The sequence below is a fragment of the Pongo pygmaeus genome, chromosome 15, assembly GCF_028885625.2.
Source record: "Pongo pygmaeus isolate AG05252 chromosome 15, NHGRI_mPonPyg2-v2.0_pri, whole genome shotgun sequence".
NCBI classification, from domain to species: Eukaryota; Metazoa; Chordata; class Mammalia; order Primates; family Hominidae; genus Pongo; species Pongo pygmaeus.
In genome coordinates, this window is record NC_072388.2 from 48,965,551 (window position 1) to 48,989,109 (window position 23,559).

Consider the following 23,559-nt stretch of genomic DNA (forward strand, 5'->3'; position numbering starts at 1 on the left):
CATGCCTTATTCATCTTCTTATCTATCTACAGTGCCTAACATAGTGTTTGGCACATAGTAATCAAAAAACCTTTGGATGAACCAAACAGAAAAAATACCAGTTCTGAGTCAGATCTTGGGGTGGGGAACTCTTTGGGAGCTGTGTGACCCTAGGAAAGTAACAGTTTCTTCATTTATAAGACACAAAAATATGTGTAATACATATAATTTCATTACCTATGCACACATATCTCACTGACCTCATTCCAAGGACCTGTGATGGTCACATCATCAGGTACAGAGAACAACATCCAGACTCATCCATAACTTTTACAACATCTGAAAAGTTTTGTTTTTTTCGGTAATGCATAATATAAAAAATCATGGGTTCCCGTTCCGATTTTTTCTATCTTTAAAGCCTTAACAAGGATACACAACAGGCAACAATCAGATAGACCAATTCTCCAAATTTCAGTACCATTAGGATACCAGTAATCCTGTTTTTCAAACTCTACAATTAAATTATTTTCATGACCAAATCTATAATGGGGCCAGCAGCTCAGATGTACTTTTTTTTTTCTTTTTGATACCCATCTTACATTTGAAAGACTTTTCATGAGCAAATAAAAATTAAAAGGTGTTAAAAATTGGCATGTCCTTTTGAAGGAGGTTATCAATTCTTTCATCAAGGTAATACTTGATAGGAGCAGATCAATGAAAGTTTTTTAAAAATTTTTGAAACTTTTATTTTTAGTTGACACATAATAATTATATATATATTTTTTTCCTTTTTTTTTTTTTGAGACAGAGTCTCACTCTGTTGCCCATGCTGGAGTGCAGTGGTGCGATCTCGGCTCACTGCAACCTCTGCCTCCCAGGTTCAAGTGATTCTCCTGCCTCAGCCTCCCAAGGAGCTGGGACTACAGGCACCCAAAAACACGCCTGGCTATTTTTTGTATTTTTAGTAGAGACGGGGTTTAACCATGTTTGCCAGGCTGATCTCGAACTTCTGACCTCAAATGATCCACCCACCTCAGCCTCCCAAAGTACTGGGATTACATGCATGAGCCACCACGCCCAGCCAATAGTCGCATATATTTATGGAACACAATGATATTTCAGTATGTGTCTACAATGTGTAATGATCAAATCAGTGTAATTAGTATATCAATCACTTCAAACATTTATAATTTCTTTGTGTTGTAAAAATTCAAAATCCTTTTTTCTATGTTTTTGAAAAAATGTGAGATTCTGATATATTAGTTTCACAATCGTATTCCATCAAAATCATATAAAGCTATGAAACAGCAATAGATTTAGTCTATTTTCGGGAAGGACATGTTTAATAACATGTAGAGGAAGCTGTTGTTTTGCATTGAGCTTCTGTATTAGACCTCTACAGACCAAACCAAAATGGAGTCACTCATGCTAAAATTCCTCCTCACCAGATGGAAACCAAGTTGTTTACATGACCTTCTAAGAAATCAGAAGAGATAACTAACAGCCAAGTTCACAAACAGGCTGGTTTTAGCCAGCTTGATAAGGAAGTCTCTGGTTTTTTTGGAGTCCAACGGCGTGATCTCAGCTCACGAAAACCTCCGCCTCCCTGGTTCAAGCGATTCTCCTGCCTCAGCCTCCTGAGTAGCTGGGATTACAGGCATGCGCCACCACACCTGGCTAATTCTTGTATTTTTAGTAGAGACGGGGTTTCACCATATTGGTCAGGCTGATCTCGAACTCCTGACCTCAGATGATCCGCCCACCTCGGCCTCCCAAAGTGCTGGGATTACAGGCGTGAGCCACTGTGCCTGGCCTCTGTTTTAACCTTATAGGAAAGTAACTTTGAAACAACCAATCTGCTTTTTGTTCTCTGTTTCTGCTTTCTTCAGCCCTTTTCTGTCTATAAAGCCAACCTCCTCTGGTCAGCTCATCAGAGTGCCTTTTCTAAATCTTTGAATGAGGTGCTCCTTGATTCATGAATCACTAAAAGAGCTAATTTGGTCTTTAAATCTGTTGTAATTTTGTCTTTTAACACACTCAATAGTTTTGTAATGCACTGTATAGATAAGAAACAGGAAGTGGGTTTAATCTAAATTTTTTAAGTAGACTTTTTTAAGAGCAGTTTTAAATTCATAGAAAAATTGAGCAAAAAGTTCAGAGATTTCCCATATACTCTCTGCTCCCACATATATAACAGCCTCCTAATTTCTTAATTTTAATACTAGCATTTTTTTTCCTTGAAGCATAACATCAGTCTAAACAACCAGCCCTTACACCAGTTATTCACAACCCTAGTTTTATAATATGCTAGGATCTCTCTCTATTGTTTTAAAATAGGCTATCTCACTCTAAAAAAGATTGATATGACTTAAAGAAAATAAACAGAATAAAATAATAAATTAAATGTAACACATCAGGAAAAGGGGAAATATAAACAGGCGGAAGAATACACATAATTAAATATTCTTAATTATCTTAACAGGATAATCTATTATCCTGTTTCTTATCTACACAGTGCGTTACAAAACCATTGAGTGTGTTAAAAGACAAAATTACAACAAATTTAGTTTAAAGATCTAATTAGCTTTATTAGCAATTCATGACTCAGGGAGCGCCTCATTCAAAGATTTAGAAAGAGCACTCTAATGAGCTTACCAGAGGAGGCTGGCTTTATAGGCAGAAAAAACCTGAAGAAAGCAGAAATGAAAAGTCCCCAAATATTTCAAACAAAACCAATCTGAATTTACTAGGATTGTTTAAATAAGCATATAATAATACCTACCATTTCTTAAGGGATTAACATAAGCTGAATGCCTTATACATAGTATTTCATTTAATTCTCAAAACAATCTCCATTTTACAAATGAGGAGTCTGAGGATTAGAAAGATTATAACCCACTCAATGTTAATAGCCATTAAAGAGGCAGATGTGAGAGTGGAGCTTATGTCTGTCTGACTTATCAACAGCTACATTATACTGCTCACCTCATGCTAGATGCAAGTTAATTTCAAAAAGTTGAAGGATACAGCAAGATAAACTAAAGGATAATATGTCAAAACTCCCTTAAGTTGGCTGGGCACGGTGGCTCACGACTGTAATCCTAGCACTTTGGGAGGCTGAGGTGGGCTGATCACGAGGTCAGGAGATCAAGACCATCCTGGCTAACATGGTGAAACCCCATCTCTACTAAAAATACAAAAAAATTAGCCAGACGTGGTGGCGGGCGCCTGTAGTCCCAGCTACTCTGGAGGCTGAGGCAGGAGAATGGGCATGAACCCAGGAGTCGGAGCTTGCAGTGAGTCGAGATCGCGCCACTGCACTCCAGCCTGGGCGACAGAGAGAGACTCCGTCTCAAAAAAAAAAACAAAACAAAAACAAAAACAAAAAAAAACTCCCTTAAGTCTGAGAATTACTGGAATCAGATAATTCAAAAATAACAATAAGTGGCTTTGGTTCTCCTCTCCCCATGTCCAGTTCCATCTTACGTATTCAAATTTGATTAACTTTCCTAAAGTAGTATCTTTTGCCTGTCAGTGTTCTGCTCAAGTCCTTCAGTAGCTACTTGCCATTTAGATCAAGGGTAGGCAACCTTTTTTATAAGAGACAGATAGTAAATATTTTTGACTATCTAGGCTTATGATCTCTGTTGCAACTACTCAATGAGGCTGTTTGGCATAAAAACAGCTACAGACAACACATAACTGAATATTTGAGGTTGTATTTCAATAAAACTTTATGGACACTGAAATTCAAATTTCATATATATATATTTTTTTGAGATGGAGTCTCGCTCTGTTGCCCAGGCTTGAGTGCAGTGGCACAATCTCCACTCACTGCAACCTCCGCTTCCGGGTTCAAGCAATTCTCCTGCCTCAGCCTTCCAAGCGGCTGGGACTACAGGCACACACCACCACGCCTGGCTGAATTTCATATAATTTTAATTCATCACAAAATAATGTTCTTCTTTTAATTTTTTTAACACACTTAAAATGTAAAAAACATTTTTAGCATGGCCGGGCACGGTGGCTCACGCCTATAATCCCAGCACTTTGAGAGGCCGAGGCGGGCGGATCAAAAGGTCAGGAGTTTGAGACCAGCCTGGCCAATATGGTGAAACACCGTTTCTACTAAAAATACAAAAATTAGCCAGGCATGGTGACATGTGCCTGTAATCCCAGCCACTTGGGAGCCTGAGGCAGGAGAATTGCTGAACCCAGGGAGGCGGAGGTTGCAGTGAGCCAAAATTATGCCACTGCACTCCAGCTTGGGTGACAGAGAGAGACTCCGTCTCAAAAAAAAAAACAAAACAAAAAACAAACAAAAAACATTTTTAGTTTTCAGGCCATACAAAAACAGGTGGCAGGATGAATTTGGCCCACAGGACAGAATTTGCCAACCTTGACTTTGACCATTTAGAATTTGCTCAGAGTATGAAATAAGCAGGTGGCCAAAATAAGATGGTCAATGAAAATATTCTACTTAAAAAAATCAGTCACTAATTCACTATCTCAGAGAGATAAGAAATATTTGAGGAGAGAAAAGGGAAGTAACAAGACCTAGTGTATCCCACAAGCAAAATAGTTTGATTATCCTGACTGGGTGCCAGGAAAGAATACGTGGCTTGCTGGAGATGAAGATGCTATAACCTCTGCAGGAAGAACTCATTCAACACTATTTAGACTCCTGGATACTATCAGCATCTTAGGAGCTTCACATGAATTCAGAAAATCTTGCATATTTTGACTCAACTTTAAGTTTACAACTAGAGATAAAGGGAAAAAATACATTTTTTGATGATATCTGAGAGTATCAGAAAACATCAAATACAAATTCTTTGTAGATATAAATATAAGAGACATGCCATGTAAGACTTCCATACTGAAAATTATAATACATTATATAATAAATTAAAACAGATCCAGACAAAGGGAGGGATATATGAAGTTCAAGGACTGGAAGACTCCATACTACAAAGATGTAAATTGTCTCCACATAGACATACAGATTCAGTGCAATCTCAGTCAAAATCACAACAGGTTATCTTGTGGAGTTTAGCAAATTAACTCCAGAATTTACGTAGAAATGTAAAGATCCAAGAATAGCCAAGACAATGTTGAAGAAAAAAACTGAAGGCCTTACTCTACCAGATATTCAGGCCTATTAAAAAGCTACTATAGGGCCAGGCGCTCACGCCTGTAATCCCAGAACTTTGGAAGGCCGAGACTGGAGGATCACCGGAGGTCGGGAGCTCAAGACCAGCCTGACCAACATGGAGAAACCCTGTCTATACTAAAAATACAAAATTAGCCAGGCATGGTGGTGCATGTCTGTAATCCCAGCTACTCGGGAGGCTGAGGCAGAAGAATCACTTGAACCCAGGAGGCAGAGGTTGCGGTGAGCTGAGATTGCGCCACTGCACTCCATTCTGGCAACAAGAGTGAAACTCCATCTCAAAAATAAATAAATAAATAAAAATACAAAAGTTAGCCAGGCATGGTGGCGGGTGCCTGTAATCCCAGCTACTGGAGAGGCCAAGGCAGGAGAATTGCTTGAACCCAGGAGATGGAGGTTGCAGTAAGCCGAGATGGTGGCACTGCACTCCAGCCTGGGTGACAAAGAGAGGCTGCGTCTCAAAAAAAAAAAAAAAGCTACTATAGTCCAAGCTACTATAGCTCATGCTTGTATTCCTTGCACTTTGGGAGGCCAAGGCAGGTGGATCACTTGAGCCCAGGAGTTCGAGATCAGCCTAGGCAATATGGTGAGACTCTGTCTCTTCAAACATTTTAAAATTAGCTGGTCATGGGGAGCTGTGATCACATCACTGCACTTTAGCCTGGGTGACAGAGTGAGAACCCATTTAAAAAAAAAATGGCTATTATAATTAAACATTATGGTAGTAGCACAGAAGAGGCAATGGAACAGAATGGAGTCCAGACATAGACCCGCCACATACCTGATATCATAAAGGCAATACTGCAGCACAGTGGGAAAATAATGGTTTTTTGATAAGTGATGCTGACTCAACTGGATATGTTTGGGGAAAAAATACACCTTGACCCCTAACTTATACCATATATAAAAATCAATTCCAAATGGACTGCAGATCTAAATGTGAAACATAAAACAATAAAACTTTTAGAAAAACACATAGAATATCTTCTAGACCTTGGGCTAGGCAAAGATTTCTTTTTTTTTCTATTTTATTTTATTTTTCTTACCAAGTCTTTGAATGCATCCAGAAAATTTAACTAGAGCGCAAAAAACACTAACCATAAAAAAACAAACATATGCATAAATTGGTAACATCAAGAATTTCTGTTAATCTGAAGACAATATTAAGAAAGTGAAATGCTGCAATCCCAGCACTTTGGGAGGTCGAGGCAGGAGGATCAAACTCATGTCAGCCTTATCTGCCTATCATATAGATCAGACACTACAGCTGCCCTCCTCCAAAAATGTTCAATGGCTCCCCATGCCTACTGGATAAACTTCAATGTTATTAGCATGAATGCCAAGCCCTTTATGTGGGCCTAACCCTACTTTTCAGTCTCATATCTTATATTTCCCTATATACCCAGTGCTCCCAACCACACCTCACTGCTCAGTGTTTTCCAAACATGCCATGTGGTCTCAGGCCTCCTCCTGTCTTCATGTTGGTCAGACTTGGTATTTTCTCACAGAGAAAGAAATCAGGTGTCCAGAGTTTGTGGCAATGCCCTCTTGTGTCTGTCACTTCACTACTTCTGTGACAGGATTATCTAACTGATTTTATATTATTCCTGCCTCCTATACACTCACCCTCAGCCTCCATGTCACAGGACTAAGCCCTAAATAAAAACATCCCTTTGAAGCTGGTTAATCACTTACCCTACAATATGGCTCCTTCTTTTTTATATCGTCCTGCTGGATCAGCCTCAGGCCCTGGACACCATTCTGGAGGCCTCTCTCATATAGGGCCTGAAGTCTGGGAATTTCTTCTTGTTCAACAGCTACTATAAGCTTCAAAAAAAAAAAAAAGGTAAGGAGCATGGATAGAGGTGAATGTATCATCAGCGATGAAAGATAAAGTCAATGGAAAATCATCAACTATTGTATGACCCAAAGGAGCTTAATTTTTTAAAATTATTTTTTCTTCACATATCTAATTCTTCCTTTCTTCATGACTGTTTTCTTCTTCCACCAAGAAAAGTTGTCTTAAGAAAATGTCATTAAAACAAAATTTCCCTAAAAATGAAATGTAGCCTCAATTTCCACTTCTGTTATCATAGTCTCTATGTGCATCTTGGCCATAAGCAACTCATCACTACCACATTCTCAATCCCAGAAGGGAGAGAAGCATAAGTTGCTTGGACTTTACTTTTTTTTTCCCCCCCCAAAACAGAATGGCCTTCTTATTTCTTCAGGAAAATGTAAAATATCAGCACATCAGAAAGACAACTGGTATTGAATGTGATGGAATATAACTGACAAAACAATCCCTTTTATTTTTGGAATATATTATAAAGTATTTACAAAACATTCTGTTGCAGGGGGAAAAACAGTAAATTCATCAACTTATTTATTTCTTTTCTATTTATTTATGGGATAAATATCTGTTTGAGGTACAGTTTCTTCCTTACTTAAGGAAAGGAGCAAAGGAAAACACAGGTGCATATTCGAAGGTATATTAGAATTCACAAGTCATTATTTCATACCAAAGAGGCAACAGAATTTCATGAGGTGACACTTTTAATCAAGGTATAAAGGCTATTTAAATCATTAAATAATTAACCTTAAAAACAGAAGTGGAATCAAAGGACTCTATCAAGTAAGTGAAAAGACAACCCACACAATGAGAAAAAATATTTGCAAGTCACATAGCTGATAAAGGTCTAGTATTTAGAATATGTAAAGAATTCTTACAACTCATAATAAAAACTGTAACTAGACTTTTATATCTTGCCTTTTTCACTATGTCAGGCCCATTTTACCGAATTGTTTTTTAAAATGTGGCCATGCACAGGGGCTCATGTCTATAATCCAAGCTACTTCAAAGGCTGAGGCAAGAAGACCACTTGAGACCAGGACAAGGCTGCAGTGAGCTGTGATTGTGCCACTGCACTCCAGCCTGGGCAACAGGACAAGACTCTGTCTCTTAAAAAAATTTCTATTTATTTTTAAAATTTCTATTTATTTATTTATTTGAGAAAAGGTCTCACTCCCATTGTCCAGGCTATAGTGCAGTGGCCCAGTCATGACTCCCTGCAGCCTCAATTTCCCGAGCTCAGTTGATTCTCCCACCTCAGCCTCCCTAGAAGCTGGGACTACAGGCATGTGCCACCACACTTGGCTAATTTTTTTGGGTTTTTTTTTTTAGTAGAGACAGCATTTTACCACATTGCCCCGACTGGTCTCAAACTCCTGGGCTCAAGCAATCTTCCCACCTCAGCCTCCCAAAGTGCTAGGATTACAGGCATAAGCCACTGAGTCCAGCCCTACAATTTTTTTTCATAGCATCTTTTTTTTTTTTTTTTAAGTTTCGCTCTTGTCACCCAGGCTGGAGTGCAATGGCAGGATCTCAGCTCACTGCAACCTCTGCGTCCCGGGTTCAAACGATTCTTCTGCCTCAGCCTCCCAAGTAGCTGAGATTACAGACGCCTGCCACCACGCCCAGCTAATTTTTGTATTTTCAGTAGAAACGGGGTTTCACCATGTTGGCCAGGCTGGTCTCAAACTCCTGACCTCAGGTGGTCCGCCCACTTTGGCCTCCCAAAGTGCTGGGATTACAGGCGTGAGCCACCACACCCAGCCTCATAGCATCTTTAATGGTGACAATGAGCTTTTATTCTTAAAAATTATAAGGGCCAGGCACGGTGGCTCATGCCTGTAATCCTAGCACTCTGGGAAGCTGAGGCTGGTGGATCACTTGAGCTCAGGAGTTTGAGAACAGCCTGGGCAACATAGCAAAACCTGTCTCTACAAAAAAATTAGCTGAGTGTGGTGCTGTGCACCTGTAGTCCCAGCTACTAGTGGGCTGAGGTGGGAGGATCACTTGAGCTCAGGAGGTCAAGGCTACAGAGAGCCGAGATTGCACCACTGCACTCCAAGCTGGGTGACAAAGTGAGACCCGGTCTCCAAAAAAAACAAAACAAAACAAAACACTTACATGAAGAAAGGACATGACTACCAACACGGCAGAAATAAAAGGACTTATAAAAGAATACTATGAACAACTGTATGACAATGAATTAGAAAATCTAGATGAAGTGAACAAATTATTAGAAAGACACAAACTTCTGAAACTGATTTAAGAAGAAAAACTTAATAAACTTATAACACATGAAGTGACTGAAAACTTCCCACATTAAAAAAAAAAAAAAAAAGCCCAGGCCCAGAGGCTTTATTCACGAATGCTACCAGATGTTAAACAAAAAAATTAATACTAATTCTTCATAAACTCTTCCAAAAAACAGAAGAGTAAGAATCACTTCCCAACTAATTCTGTGAGGCCAATATTAGTTTGATACTAAAACCAGTGCTCTGGTTTCTCTTCAGAAAGAAAAAAAATTTTGCCTTTTACCAAAACCAGATATCGTAAGAAATTGCAAACCAATATCCCTTAAAAATATTAATGCAAAACCCTGAACAAAATACTAATAAACTGAATGCAGCAACATATAGAGAGGATTTTACACCATGACCAAGAGGGATTTATCACAGGAATGTAAAATCAATTTAACATCCAAAAATGTATTAATACACTACATTAATAGAATAAAGGATAAAAACCACATGATCACCTTGATAGAAGCAGAAAAGGCATTTGAGAAAATTCAACACCTTTTCATGATAGAAAACACTCAACAAACTAGGAATAGAAAGGAACTTCCTTAATCTGATAAAGGGAATCCACAGCTAACATCATACTTAAGGGTAAAAGATTGAATGCTTTCTCTATTAGATCAAGAACAATTCAAGAAGGTCCACTTTTACTACTTCTGTTCAACACAGTATTGGAGCTTCCACTCAGGGAAATCGGGCAAGCAGAATAAGTAGTTAAAAGACATCTAAATTGGAAAAGAAGTAAAACTAACTTATTTGCAGATGACATGATCCTGCATATAGTAAAGCCTAAGGAATTCATAGACAGACACACACACACACACACACACACACACACACACACACACACAATTAGAACAAAATGAGTTCAGAAAGGTCACTGGATTAAAAAAAAATCAACATACAGAAATCAATCATATTCTATGCATTAGCAATGAATTATAAAAAATGTAATTAGGAAAACAATTCTCCTCACAAAAGCACCACAAAGAATAAACTACTGAGCACTACAGACCAAATGGACCTAATAGATATATATTTACAGAGTTTCATCCAACAGCTACAGAATATATATTCTTCTCCCCATCACATGGATCACTCTCAAGGATAGACCAATATGTTGGGCCACAAAACAGGTCTTTAAAATTTTTTTTAATTAAATTATATCAAGTATATTATCTGACCACAATGAAATGAAACTAGAAATCAATAACAAGAGGAATTTTGGAAACTATACAAACACACGGAAATTAAACAATATGCTGCTGGCCAGGCACGGTGGTTCACACCTGTAATCTCAACCCTTTGGGTGGCCAAGGTGAGAGGATCACTTGAGCACTTGAGCCCAGGAGTTTGAGACCAACTTGAGCAATGGAGGGAGATCCTAACTCAAAAAAAAAACCAAAAAGAACAACAACAACAAAAAAAACGATTGGGCATGGTGGCTCACGCCTGTAATCTCAGCAATTTGGGCGGGTGGATCACTTGAAGTCAGGAGTTTAAGACCAGCCTAGTTAACATGGTGAAACCACATCTCTACTAAAAATACAAAAATTAGCCAGGCATGGTGGCGTGCACCTGTAGTCCCAGCAACTTGGGAGGCTGAGGCTGGAGAATTGCTTGAACCCAGGAGGTGGAGGTTGCAGTGAGCTGAGATGGCACCACTGCACTCCAGGCTGGGTGACAGCAAGACTCCGTCTCAAAAAAAAAAAAAAAATTAGGCAGGTATGGTGGTGCACCTGTGATCCCCATTACTCCAGAGGTTGAGGTGGGAGGACTTTTTTTTTTGAGACAGAACTTCACTCTTGTTGCCCAGGCTGGAGTGCAATGGCGTGATCTCAGCTCACTACAACCTCTGCCTCCCAGGTTCTAGCAATTATCCTGCCCCTGCCTCCCAAGTAGCTGGAATTACAGGCATGCGCCACCACACCCAGCTAATTTTGTATTTTTAGTAGAGACGGGGTTTCTCCATGTTGGTCAGGCTGGTCTCGAATTCCTGACCTCAGGTGATCCCCCACCTCAGCCTCCCAAAGTGCTGGGGTTACGGGTGCGAGCCACCACGCCCGGCGGGTGGGATAAGTGTTTGAGCCTGGTAGGTCAAGGCTGCAGTGATCTGTGATAGTGCCACTATATTCCAGCCTGGGTGAGAGAGAGACTCTATCTCAAAAAAATAAACAAACAAGCAAACAAAACCAATACGCTCCTAAATGACCAGTGGGCCAATGAAGAAATTAAGAAGGAAATTTAAAAATCTGTTGAAACAAATGAAAATAGAAACATAACATACCAAAACCTACGGGAAACAGCGAAAGCCGTACTAAGAGGAAAGTTTATAGCTATAAGCACCTACATCAAAAAAGTAGAACTTCATATAATCTAACAATCCATCTTAAAAAACTAGATAAGCAAAAGCACACCAAATTCAGAATTAGTAGAAGAAAAGAAATAATAAAGATCAGAGCAGAAATAAATGAAATTGAAACAAAGAAAACAATACAAAAGATTAATGAAAGGTTGGTTTTTTGAAAAGATAAATAGAATTGACAAACCTTTAGCCAGAGTAAGAAAAAGAGAAGACTTGGATAAATAAAATCAGAGATGAAAAAACAGACATTACAACAAATACCACAGTAATTCAAAAAATTGTTAAAGGCTACTATGACCAACTATATATGTCAATAAATTAGAAAACTTGGAATAAATGAATAAATTCCTGGACACATACAACCTACCAAAATTGAACCATGAAGAAATCCAAAACCTGAACAAACCAATAACAAGCAATAAGATCGAAGCCATAATAAAAAGTCTCCCAGTAAAGAAAAGCCCAGAACCTGATGGCTTCACTGCTAAATTTTACCAAACATTTAAAGAAGAACTAATACCAAACCCTACTCAAATTATTCCATAAAATAGAGGAGGAAATATTTCCAAACACATTCCATGAGGCTGGTATTACCCTGATACCAAAACCAGACAAAGACACATCAAAAAAATGAAAACTATAGGCCAATATCCCTGATGAACACGATACAAAAATCCTTAACAAAATACTAGCAAACCAAATTCAACAACACATTAAAAAGATCATTCATCATGACCAAGTGGGATTTAACCCAGGGATGCAAAGGGTGGTTCAACATATGTAAATCAATCAATGTGACACATCGTATCAACAAGATGAAGGACAAAAACCATATGATCAGGCCAGGTGTGGTGGCTCACACCTGCAATCCCAACACTGTGGGAGGCCAGTTCAGGTGGATACATAACAAAACACCAGTCAGCCTTAAAAAAGGAGAAAATCTTTAAGATAATGAGAAATACTTACGATAATATCCTCCATGTTCATCTCTACTGTCACAAATGGTCCATGCCACAAATGACAACAGAGATGAACCTGGAGGACATTATCTTAGGTGAAATAAACCAAGCACAGAAAGATAAATACTGCATGATCTCATTTATATGTAGAATCTCAAAAAGTTGAACTCACAGAGGTAGAGAGTGGAATGGTGGTTACCAGGGGCTGGGGGTGGCAGGGAGGCAGGGGTGGTGTGGAAAGATATTTGTTAAAGGACACAAAATTTCAGTTAAGTAAGAGGAATAAGTTCAGGATGTCTATTACATAAAATGTTGACTATAGTTAATAATGTATTATATTCTTGACTGCTCAGAGAGTAGATTTAAGTGTTTGCGTCATAAAAAAAAATAAGTATGAAAGGTAATGCATATGTTGGTGAGTTTGATTTAGCCATTCCACAATGTACACATACTTCTTGAGACAGAGTCTCACTCTGTTGCCCAGGCTGGAATTCAGTGGTGTGGTCTTGGTTCACTGCAACCTCCGCCTCCCAGGGTCAAGCAATTCTCGTGCCTCAGCCTCCCGAGTAGCTGGCATTACAGGCGTGTGCCACCACACCCGGCTAATTTTTATATTTTTAGTAGAGATGGGGTTTCACCATGTTGGCTAGGCTGGTCTCGAACTCCTGACCTCAAGTGATCTGCCTGCCTCAGCCTCCCAAAGTGCTGGGATTACTGGCAGGCGTGAGCCACCCTGCCCAGCCCACAACGTATACGTACTTCAAAACATGTTGTACATGATAAATATATACAATTTTTGTCAATTAAAAAATAATTTTAGGCCAGGCACAGTGGCTCACATCTGTAATCCCAGCACTTTAGGAGGCCAAGGCAGGAGGAGTGCTTGAAGCCAGGAGTTTGAGACCAGCCTGGGCAACAAAGCAAGATCCTTTCTCAACTTTTAAATAAGAAATAAAGTTAAAAAATAATAATTTTAATTTTTTTGAGACAAGGTCTCACTCTGTCGCCCAGGCTGAAGTGCAGTGGCATAATCATGGATCATTGCAGCCTCGATCTCCCAGGCTCAAGCAGTCCTCCCACCTCAGCCTCCCAAGTAGCTGGGACTATAGTTGTGTACCACTGCACCCGGCTTTTTAAATTTTTTTGTAGAGATGGTGTCTCACTATGTTGCCCGAGCTGGTCTCAAACCCTTGAGCTCAAGAACTATTTTCTAAAAAGGAAAAAATAAAAGACACTCAACATCATTATCACTAGGGAACTGCAAATCAAAACTTCCACTAGGATGGCTAAAATAAAAAAGACAAACCAAAACAGATGTTGGCAAGGACATGGAAAATTGGAATCCTTATTAATTACTGGTGGGAACGTAAAATAGTACAGAGCTTTGGAAAACAATTTGGCAGTTCTTCAAAATGTTAAACATGGAGTTACCCTGACAACCCAGCAATTCCACTCCCAGGTATATACCCAATATAAATGAAAACATATGTTCACAAATAAACTTATACATGAATGTTCATAGCAGCATTATCCATAATAGCCAAAAGGTGGAAACAATCCATATGTCTATCAACTGATGAACAAATAAAATGTGGTATATCCATATAATGGAATATTGTTCAGTCATAAAAGGAATGAAGTACTGATTCATGCTACAACATGGATGAACTTTGACATTATGCTAAGTGAAAGAAACCAGTCACAAAAGACCACATAGTATATGAATCTATTTATATGAAAAGTGCAGAACATGCAAATCCACAAAGACAGAAAGTATACTAGTGGTTGCTAGGGCATCGGGGGAGGTAGAAATGGGGAGTGACTGCTAATGGGTATGGGGTTTCTTTTTGGGGTGATGAAAAAGCCTAAAATTAGATAGTGGTTATGATTGCTCAGCTCTGTAAACATACTAAAAATTGATCTGTGCACTTTAAAAGGGCGAATTGTATGGTGCATAAATTATATGTCAATAAAACTTTTATTTAGAAAATTACATAAAGTCACACCATCTTTTTTTAGTTATTCCCTAAGATTAGATTTGAAAAATTACATAGATACAAAGAAAAAAATACATTTTTTAAAAATGTATTAAACATCACTAAGAAAATGCTAGTTGGAAATTAGTCAAGGCTCTAGTAAAATGCCATACCTTGCCACACTGCTTGTAGGAAATTCCCTTTTGCTGACAGTACTCATAGAGGAGGGCTGCACCTTGTACACATAATTTGGCTTTCAGAGACTCAGGTTTATAATAAATTCCACTATGTATGACACCACTGTTATGTCCAGTCTGGTGAACAGCTACAGAACAAGAGAAACAGGGTAAGAGTAAGTACATGATTCACACAAAACATAAGAGGTAAGAGAACAAACTTATAGTTGAAGCTATTAGAGACCACATCATGTAAAATTTTGCCTGAATTTGTTCAGATCACTGGTAACTTCTTCTAACAGCCATCCCTGGTATCCATGTCACATCCCTCCAGCCCATCTCTGATTTCAACTACAACTTTGGTGCATAAACTCACCTCTCATTACCTGCAAACCACTTCAGGGGCCCCCTAGGGCTCTTTGCACTCTGCCTTGGGGCCTCTGGTAACTTTTTTAGAGAAGGGCACAGGGTGCTCAACATCACTAGCGGCAATCCTCAACCAATAGGGAGAGGAGCTGATGGATAAAGTGAGCACAATCCTGGGAAATATTTACATTGCTCCTCAGAGGTTCCGATGGAATCAAGCTCACAGCCGCAATCTTGATGTGGAAGCAAGCTCACGGCCACAATCTTGATGTGTTCTCATGTCTTTTCCTCCTTCCCTGTCTTACTTTCCTCACCCACTCACTCCTGTTTCCTGAGATAAGCTCTATAATAACCTATAGACACATCTTCTTTGTCCCACACTCTGCTTTAACCTCTCAAATAAATAACCTATAGCCATGTCCTTGTCCCACACTCTGCTTTTAGAACACAAACTAAGATACTAACACTGACATTCAGCATGAAAGATTCAGAACAGACAAAATGAGCAGATGCCCAAGTAAGCCCAAAGAACAACACTGATTATATACATACCTAAATCTCTCTCCTTTTCCAGAACACCAATAGAAAGTGATGGATGTCGCAGGATGAGTGCTCTGGCAGAGGCAAGCCCCACAATTCCGCCACCAACAATGACTATATCAAACGAGCTTCAAAAGAAAGTCATCTTTAAAGTAATGCATATTTACAGTAGACCTCGCCAAACTTCACATGCATAATTTTCATCATCAATGGACAATTAAATCATTAATTTGTAATCATTAAAATGTACTGGGCGGCCAGTTGCAGTGGCTCATGCCTGTAATCCCAGCATTTTGGGAGGCCGAGGTGGGCAGATCACGAGGTCAAGAGATCGAGACCATCCTGGCCAACATGGTGAAACGCCATCTCTACTAAAAATACAAAAATTAGCTGGGCATGGTGGCGCGCGCCTGTAGTCCCAGCTACTTGGGAGGCTGAGGCAGAAGAATCACTTGAACCTGGGAAGCAGAGGTTGCAGTGAGTGGAGATCACGCCACTGCACTCCAGCGTGGCGACAGAGCAAGTCTCCATCTCAAAAAAAAAAAAAAAAAAAAGTATTGGGCCCTGTGCTATTTGGTTTCACATGTATTAAAAAAAAAACACCCTTAAAAGTTATACTAATCAAGGCTGGGTGTGATGGCTCATGCCTGTAATCCCAGCACTTTGGGAGGCCAAGGCAGGTGGATCACTTGAGGTTAGGAGTTCAACACCAGCCTGGCCAACATGGTAAAACCCCATCTTTACTAAAAATACAAAAATTAGCTGGGTGTGGTGGCAGGCACCTGTAATCCCCACTACTCGGGAGGCTAAGGCTGGAGAATCGCTTGAACCTGGGAGGCAGAGGTTGCAATGAGCCGAGGTCATGCCACTGCACTCCAGCCTGAGAGACAGAGCCAGACTCTGTCTCAAAAAAAAAAAAAAAAAAAAAAAAAAGTTATACGCATTAAAAAAAAAAAAAAAAACCTCAAAAGTTATACGCATCGCTGGTCAGTGGTATAATCAACTACAGCTTACTGGCAGGCAGGATAGCTGGTTGCCTAATCTGCTCTTTATCCCCATAGCATGGCAGCCGGGCTGGTTACATAAGTGACTGCAGTCATGCGTTGCTTAACCATAGGGATAGGCTCTAAGAAATGCATTGCTAGGCGATTTCCTTGTGCAAACAGCATAGAATGTAGTTACATAAACCTAGATGACATAGCTTACTGTACACCTAGGCTATATGGGATAGCCTATTGCTACTAGACTACAAGCCTGGACAGCAGGTTACTATATTGAATACTGCAGGCAACTGTAACACAATGGTAAGTATCTGTGCAACTAAAAATGTGTAAATATAAAAAAGGTACAGAAAAAATATGGTATTATAATCTTTGGTATCACCACTGTACATGCAGTCTGCGGTTGACCAAAATGTTGTTACGCAGTGCATGACTATACTTTGTGTTAAGCATAGTCATGATTCTACTACCCACCCTTTTAAAATTCCAATGTAGTATTCTTGACAATGTGTTAACACATTAAAGCTTTAACACTTTGGTGTGCAAGAATTTTTACAAGTTTTTCTTTGAGAAGTAAACAACTTTGAGAAAATAAACCTTGGGGCAATAATTGGTCCAGAAATGGGCTTAGGAACCACAATCTTTGCCATGGCGAATCCTGATTATACAACCATTTACAAAATTAGGGCCGGGCATGGTGGCTCACGCCTGTAATCCCAACACTTTGGGAGGCCAAGGCTGGCAGATCACGAGGCCAGGAGATTGAGACCATCCTGACTAACACGGTGAAGCCCCATCTCTACTAAAAATACAAAAAATTAGCCAGGCGTGGTGGCGGGCACCTGTAGTCCCAGCTACTCGGGAGGCTGAGGCAGGAGAATGGCGTGAACCCAGGAGGCAGAGCTTGCAGTGAGCCAAGATTGCACCACTGCACTCCAGCCTGGGTGACAGAGCGAGACTCCGCCTCAAAAAAAAAAAAAAAATTTAGAACAAACATGTATAATTTATATAAATCTGCAATTCAAAGCTTAAAAGATTACCTTTAACACTGACCTGATAGCCAACAAATATGGATCTTATAGGAACAGTAGACAGAGGGAAATTTCAGAGATTAGGCCCTTTCTTTGAAAAGTGATCTAAGTTTCAATTTCAAAATCCTTAGCAAAGCACATCAATTTGATTAGAATTGTTACCACCTCTTTGGCTGTATCTGGAACCAGAAACAGATCCTAGACAACTAGGAACTAACACGTAAGCTTGATAAATCAAATCCTGCATCTTAAATTAATTTGGGGTTCATAAGTGGATAAAGTTCCCTCTGTCAGAGCATAAGCCTCATATTTGAACAGGGAGAACCTCCAGGTGATGCTCAGCAGGTGGTTCTCCTGCAGCAGCTTTAGATTAGATAAAATGGTTGTCAAGGATGGTGAATGATGCCCACTTCTAAAAAGAGAGGGTATAAAAAGAGCAGCACAAGTAAAATGGGATTCGGGGTCCACTACATTAATACTAGTTATTGGCAAATGCTTACAGTGGTCAACTAAAAAATTACTAATATGATCAGGGTGTATTTGGAAGTCCAAGCCTTTAAGCAGGTTTTTAAAAAACATAAGTTCAGTAGATAAAAGGTAAAGCATTCACATTCCACTAGTTACTTACACTGATTTACAGCCATTGACCCTTTACACAACTTTCACAATAAACAGATGTTTTATGGATTCTAAAATATCTTGGCTTTTAAGAATTCCAGAAGAATAACTATTGTTAAGATAGGCTTTTTATTTTTCAAAACCTCTATAATCTTCCACTAAGGTAGGTGTTCAAAACATTTACAAATACTTAAGATATTTGTATGTGTATTACTTAATCATATTTTATATACAGTCATCCCTCAATACCCACAGGGGATTGGTTTCAGGACTCCCATGGATACCAAAATCCACATATGTTCAAGTCCTGTATATGAAATGGCACAGTATTTGCATATAATCTACACACATTTTCCAATATACTTTAAGTCATCTCTGGATCACTTATAGTACACAGTACCATGTAAATGCTACGTGAATAGTTGTTATACTGTATTTTAAATTCTGTGTTATATTTACTGTTTTTTTCCAAATATTTTGATCCATAGTTGGTTGACTCTGCAGATGCAGAACCCACAAAAACGAGGACTGACTGTTTTGACCAACCGTTTTTTTTTTTTTTTTTTTGGTAAGACAGAGTCTGGCTCTGTCGCCAGGCTGGAGTGCAGTGGCATAATCTCGGCTCACTGCAACCTCCAGCTCCCGGGTTCAAGGGATTCTCCTGCCTCAGCCTCCCAAGTAGCTGGGACTACAGGTGTGCGCCACCACACCCAGCTAATTTTTGTATTTTTAGTAAAGACGGGGTTTCACCACGTTAGCCAGGATGGTCTCAATCTCTTGACCTCGTGATCCGCCCGCCTCAGCCTCCCAAAGTGCTGGGATTACAGGTGTGAACCACCGCACCCAGCTGTATTTTTTTAATTTATCAAGTTGATATCTATATCAATTACACGGCAGTGTGTGTATAAGAGAGATATCTTTCATACTGTTTTTCTTTCTTACTTTCAAGTTCAACTGTGATGCTATGTTTTGCCTTCAAGCCTCACTTTTCTGTAAAAGGTAGCATAACCTTGGCCCTTACAGGGGTGGTCTTGACTTCCATAATAATGTTTCTCATCCTTGCTGCCTTTTGTGTTTTTTTGTTTTTGTTTTTTGGGTTTTTTTTTTTTAGATGGAGACTAGTGATTAAATGTTGATGTTCTAAAAGCTGACTCTGGCTGCTGCATATTGGTGGATGCGGGGAGTAGAGTGGGATACCAGTAACAGTGATTGTGATTTGTTGTGGGGCATGTAGACAGTTCTTTTGGGAAGCTTTTCTTAAGGAAAGAAAAGCAGGGCTGGTGAAAGTTTTGTTTATACTGAAAATGTTTTTTTAAAAAAATTTTGGAGTCAGGGTCTCACTCTATTGCCCAGGCTGGAGTGTAGCAGCATGATCTCGGCTCACTGCAACTTCCCACTCCCAGGTTCAAGCGATTCTCCTGCCTCAGCCTCCCTAGTAGCTGATATTATAGGCGAACACCACCATGCTGGGCTAGTTTTTGTATTTTTACTAGAGACGAGGTTTCACCATGTTGGCCAGGCTGGTCTCAAACTCCTGACCTCAGGTGATCCACCCGCCTCGGCCTCCCAAAATGCTGGGAATACAGGCGTGAGCCACTGCGCCTGGCCCCTTGCTGCCTTTTGATAATTATAACACAAAAGCTTTTGGGGAGGTAGACCTTCCACTTAGAATTATTACCTTGGTACAGATTCCCAGCCAAGATATTGTCTTTGCAGATTATATTACAACCATCAATAAACCCTTCTTATTTTCAAACATAAAACTATCATACTGAATATGCTTTTTCTAACTACACGTGCCACCCTTCACTCCCCCTTCTCAAATCTGAAGAATCACTGTTTTATCCAGTGACACAAAATCATTGAAATGTGTTTCACAAACTAAAGCACAAATCTCCAAGCATCCACTATGGAGAAAGATGAACAGAACAATAGTCACAGATGAATACTGGAGGACAGTTGCAGGCCAAGCTAACCACGGAGGCTGAAAGGGACATCTTTCACTTAATCTCAAGTTAACACCAATGAATGGTTTAACAGATAATTTTCTTAAGCTTTTTATGGAAAAGTTCATACCTACACAAAGTTAGACAAAATAGTTCAATGAAGCCCCACTTATACATCACCCAGCTTCACTAATTATCAACTCACAGCAAATCTTGCTTCTTCTATACTCTATTTCATCCCCTCCTGTATTATATTATTTTGATGCAAATCTTAAACACCACATTATTTCATCTGTAAATATTTCAATGTTATTTCTAAAAGGGATCTCTAAAAACACACACTACCATTATAGTTAAAAAAACTAACACGAAATTTTTTACATCACCAAATATTCACTTTAAAACTTTTAGGAAAAAATAGGACAAAATCTTGGGACTTAGAGTTGACATCAAAAACATGATCCATAAAAGAAAAAAACTGATAAAATGGACTTCATCAAAATGTAAAACTTTTGCTCTGCAAAAAGACTCTGTTAAGAGGATAAAAAAACTAAGAAATTGGAAAAAAAAATACTAGCAACTGCATATCTCCCAAAGGACTCATACATAAAAGAACTCTCAAAACAAGCCATTTAGAACATAGGCAGGCCGGGCGCAATGGCTCACGCCTTTAATCCCAGCACTTTGGGAGGCCAAGGCAGGCGGATCACCTGAGGTCGGGAGTTTGAGACCAGCCATGCCAACATGGAGAAACCCCATCTCTACTAAAAAGACAAAATTGGCTGGGCATGGTGGGGCATGCCTGTAATCCCAGCTACTCAGGAGGCTGAGGCAGGAGAATTGCTTGAATCCAGGAGGCCTCCGCTGTGAGCCAAGACCGCGCCACTGCGCTCCAGCCTGGGTGACAAGGCGAAACTCCATCTCAAAAAAAAAAAAAAAAAAAAGTGGACAAAAGATATGAACAAACATTTCACCAAAGAGGACAGATACACAGATGGCAAAGAAGCACATGAAAAGATGTTCAACACCATTAGTCAATGCATTGTTCAAACACCATTGCATCAGAGAAATGTAAATAAAAACCACAATGAGATATCACTACATCTCTATCAGAATGGCTAAAATTTAAAAAGTGATAACCCCAAATGCTGGTGAGAATGAAGGGAAACTGGATTACTCACACATAGCTGGTGGGAATGTAAAATAGTACAGCCACTCTGGAAAAGAGTATGGCAGTTTCCTAAAAAGAAACTAAACATGGACTTACTACATGACTCAGCAACTGCATTCTTGGGCATTTATTCCAGAGAAATGAAAACTTATGTTCATACAAAAACCTGAACATGAATGTTCATAGTAGCTTTATTCATAATAGCCAAAAACTGGAAGCAGCTCGGATGTTCTTCAACCGATGACAAATGGTTAACAAATTGTGATGTATCCATACCATGGAATTCTATTCAACAATTTTGAAAAACCCACTATCAATACAGGCGATGCCTTGCATGGATCTTAAGGATATTATGCTGTGTGAAAAAAAGCCACTCTCCAAAGGCTTGTTTTGAGAGTTCTTTACGTATTTTATGTATTAGTCCTTTAGGAGATACGCAGTTACTGGTATTTTTTCCCATGTCTTGGTAGTTTTTTCACCCTCTTAACAGAGTCTTTTGCAAAGCAAAAGTTTTTCATTTTGATGACGTCCATTGTGTCAATTTTTTTCTTTTAGAGATCATGCTTTTGATGTCATCTCTAGGTCCAAAGATTTTGTCCTTTTTCTAAAAGTTTTATACTGAATATTTGGTGATATAAAAAATTTCAGGCCAGTTGCAGTGACTCACGCCTGTAATCCCAATACTTTGGGAGGCTGAGGCAGGTGGATCACCTGAGGTCAAGAGTTTGAGACCAGCCTAGCCAACACAGTGAAATCCTATCTCTACTCAAAACACAAAATCAGCTGGGCAAGGTGGCACATGCCTGTAATCCCAGCTACTCAGGAGGCTGAGGCAGGAGAATCACCTCAACCCAGGAGACAGAGGTTGCAGTGAGCCGAGATCATGCCATTGCACTCCAGCCTGGGTGACAAAGTGAGACTTCGCGTTAAAAAAAAAAAAAAAAAAAAATTTAGATTCACAGTTGCCAAGAGTTAGGAAGAATGGAGAAGAAGTTGTGAATATAAAGAGATAGGTAACACAACAGATAACCTTGTGGCAATAGAATATTTTTATACCACCTTTTTTTTTTTTTTTTTTTTTTTTAAGAGAGTCTTGCTCTGTTGTCCAGGCTTCAGTGCAGCGGTGTAATCACAGGTCACCACACCTTCAACCTCCTGGGCTCAGGAGATCCTCCTGCCTCAGCCCCACAAGTGGCTGGGACTACAGGAGCAAGCCACCACACCTGGCTAATTATTTTTTAATTTTTTTGTAGAGCAGGGGTTTTGCTGTCTCCCTTTGTTGCCCAGGCTGGTCTCCAACTCTTAGGCTCAACCTATCCTCCCACCTCGGCCTCCCAAAGTGCTGAGATTATAGGCATGAGCCAGCATGCCTGGCCACATTTTCATATCTTAATTGAGGTGGTAGTTACACAAATTAATACATATGATTAAACTGCATAGAACACACACACACACACACACACACACACACGAATATATGTAAAACTGATGAAAGCTGAACAATGTCCATGGATTTTGCCAATATCAATTTCCTAGTTTTGATATTGTACTATAGTTATGTGAGATGTTTTCATTGGGGTAAATGGGGTGAAGGGTACATGGGATCTCTTTGTACTGTTTATTTATTTTTATTTTTTATTTTGTAGAGAAGGGATCTTATATTTTGCCCAGGCTGGTCTCAAACTCCTGGGCTCAAGTGATCCTCCTGCCTCAGCCTCCCAAAGCACTGGGATTACAGGCCTGAGTCACCACGCTTGGCCCGTACTATTTTTGCAGTTTCAATGAATCTATAATTACTTCAAAATAAAACTATAGGCCAGGCACAGTGGCTCACACCTGTAATCTCAGCTCTTTGTGGGGCTGAAGAGGGAGGTTCACCTGAGGCCAGGGGTTCGAGACCACCCTGGGCAACGTCTCTACAAAAAAATAGGAAAATAATTAGCTGCCTGTGGTCCCAGCTCCCGGAGGGCAGGAAGCATTGGGGAGGGGGGCTGAGGAGGGAGGATCGCTTGAGTCCAAGAGGGTGGAGGCTGCAGTGAGCTATGATTGTGCAACTGCACTCCAGCCTTGGCAACACAGTGAGACCGTGACTCCAAAAATTAAAAAAAA

At 39.7% G+C, this 23,559-nt stretch overlaps 1 protein-coding gene across 3 annotated transcripts in view; it reads right to left on the reverse strand.

Annotated features, from left to right (window-relative positions):
* L2HGDH (L-2-hydroxyglutarate dehydrogenase) overlaps positions 1 to 23,559 on the reverse strand; it is a 68,070-nt gene that overhangs the window by 42,626 nt on the left and 1,885 nt on the right. For all 3 annotated transcript variants that reach the window (XM_054447631.2, XM_054447633.2, XM_054447632.2), the window contains exons 2-4: positions 15,696 to 15,811; positions 14,775 to 14,926; positions 6,848 to 6,979 (exon numbers count right to left, since the gene is read on the reverse strand). In XM_054447631.2, the coding sequence (XP_054303606.1) occupies positions 6,848 to 6,979; positions 14,775 to 14,926; positions 15,696 to 15,811 (400 nt within the window). The remainder of the gene's footprint in view (positions 1 to 6,847; positions 6,980 to 14,774; positions 14,927 to 15,695; positions 15,812 to 23,559) is intronic.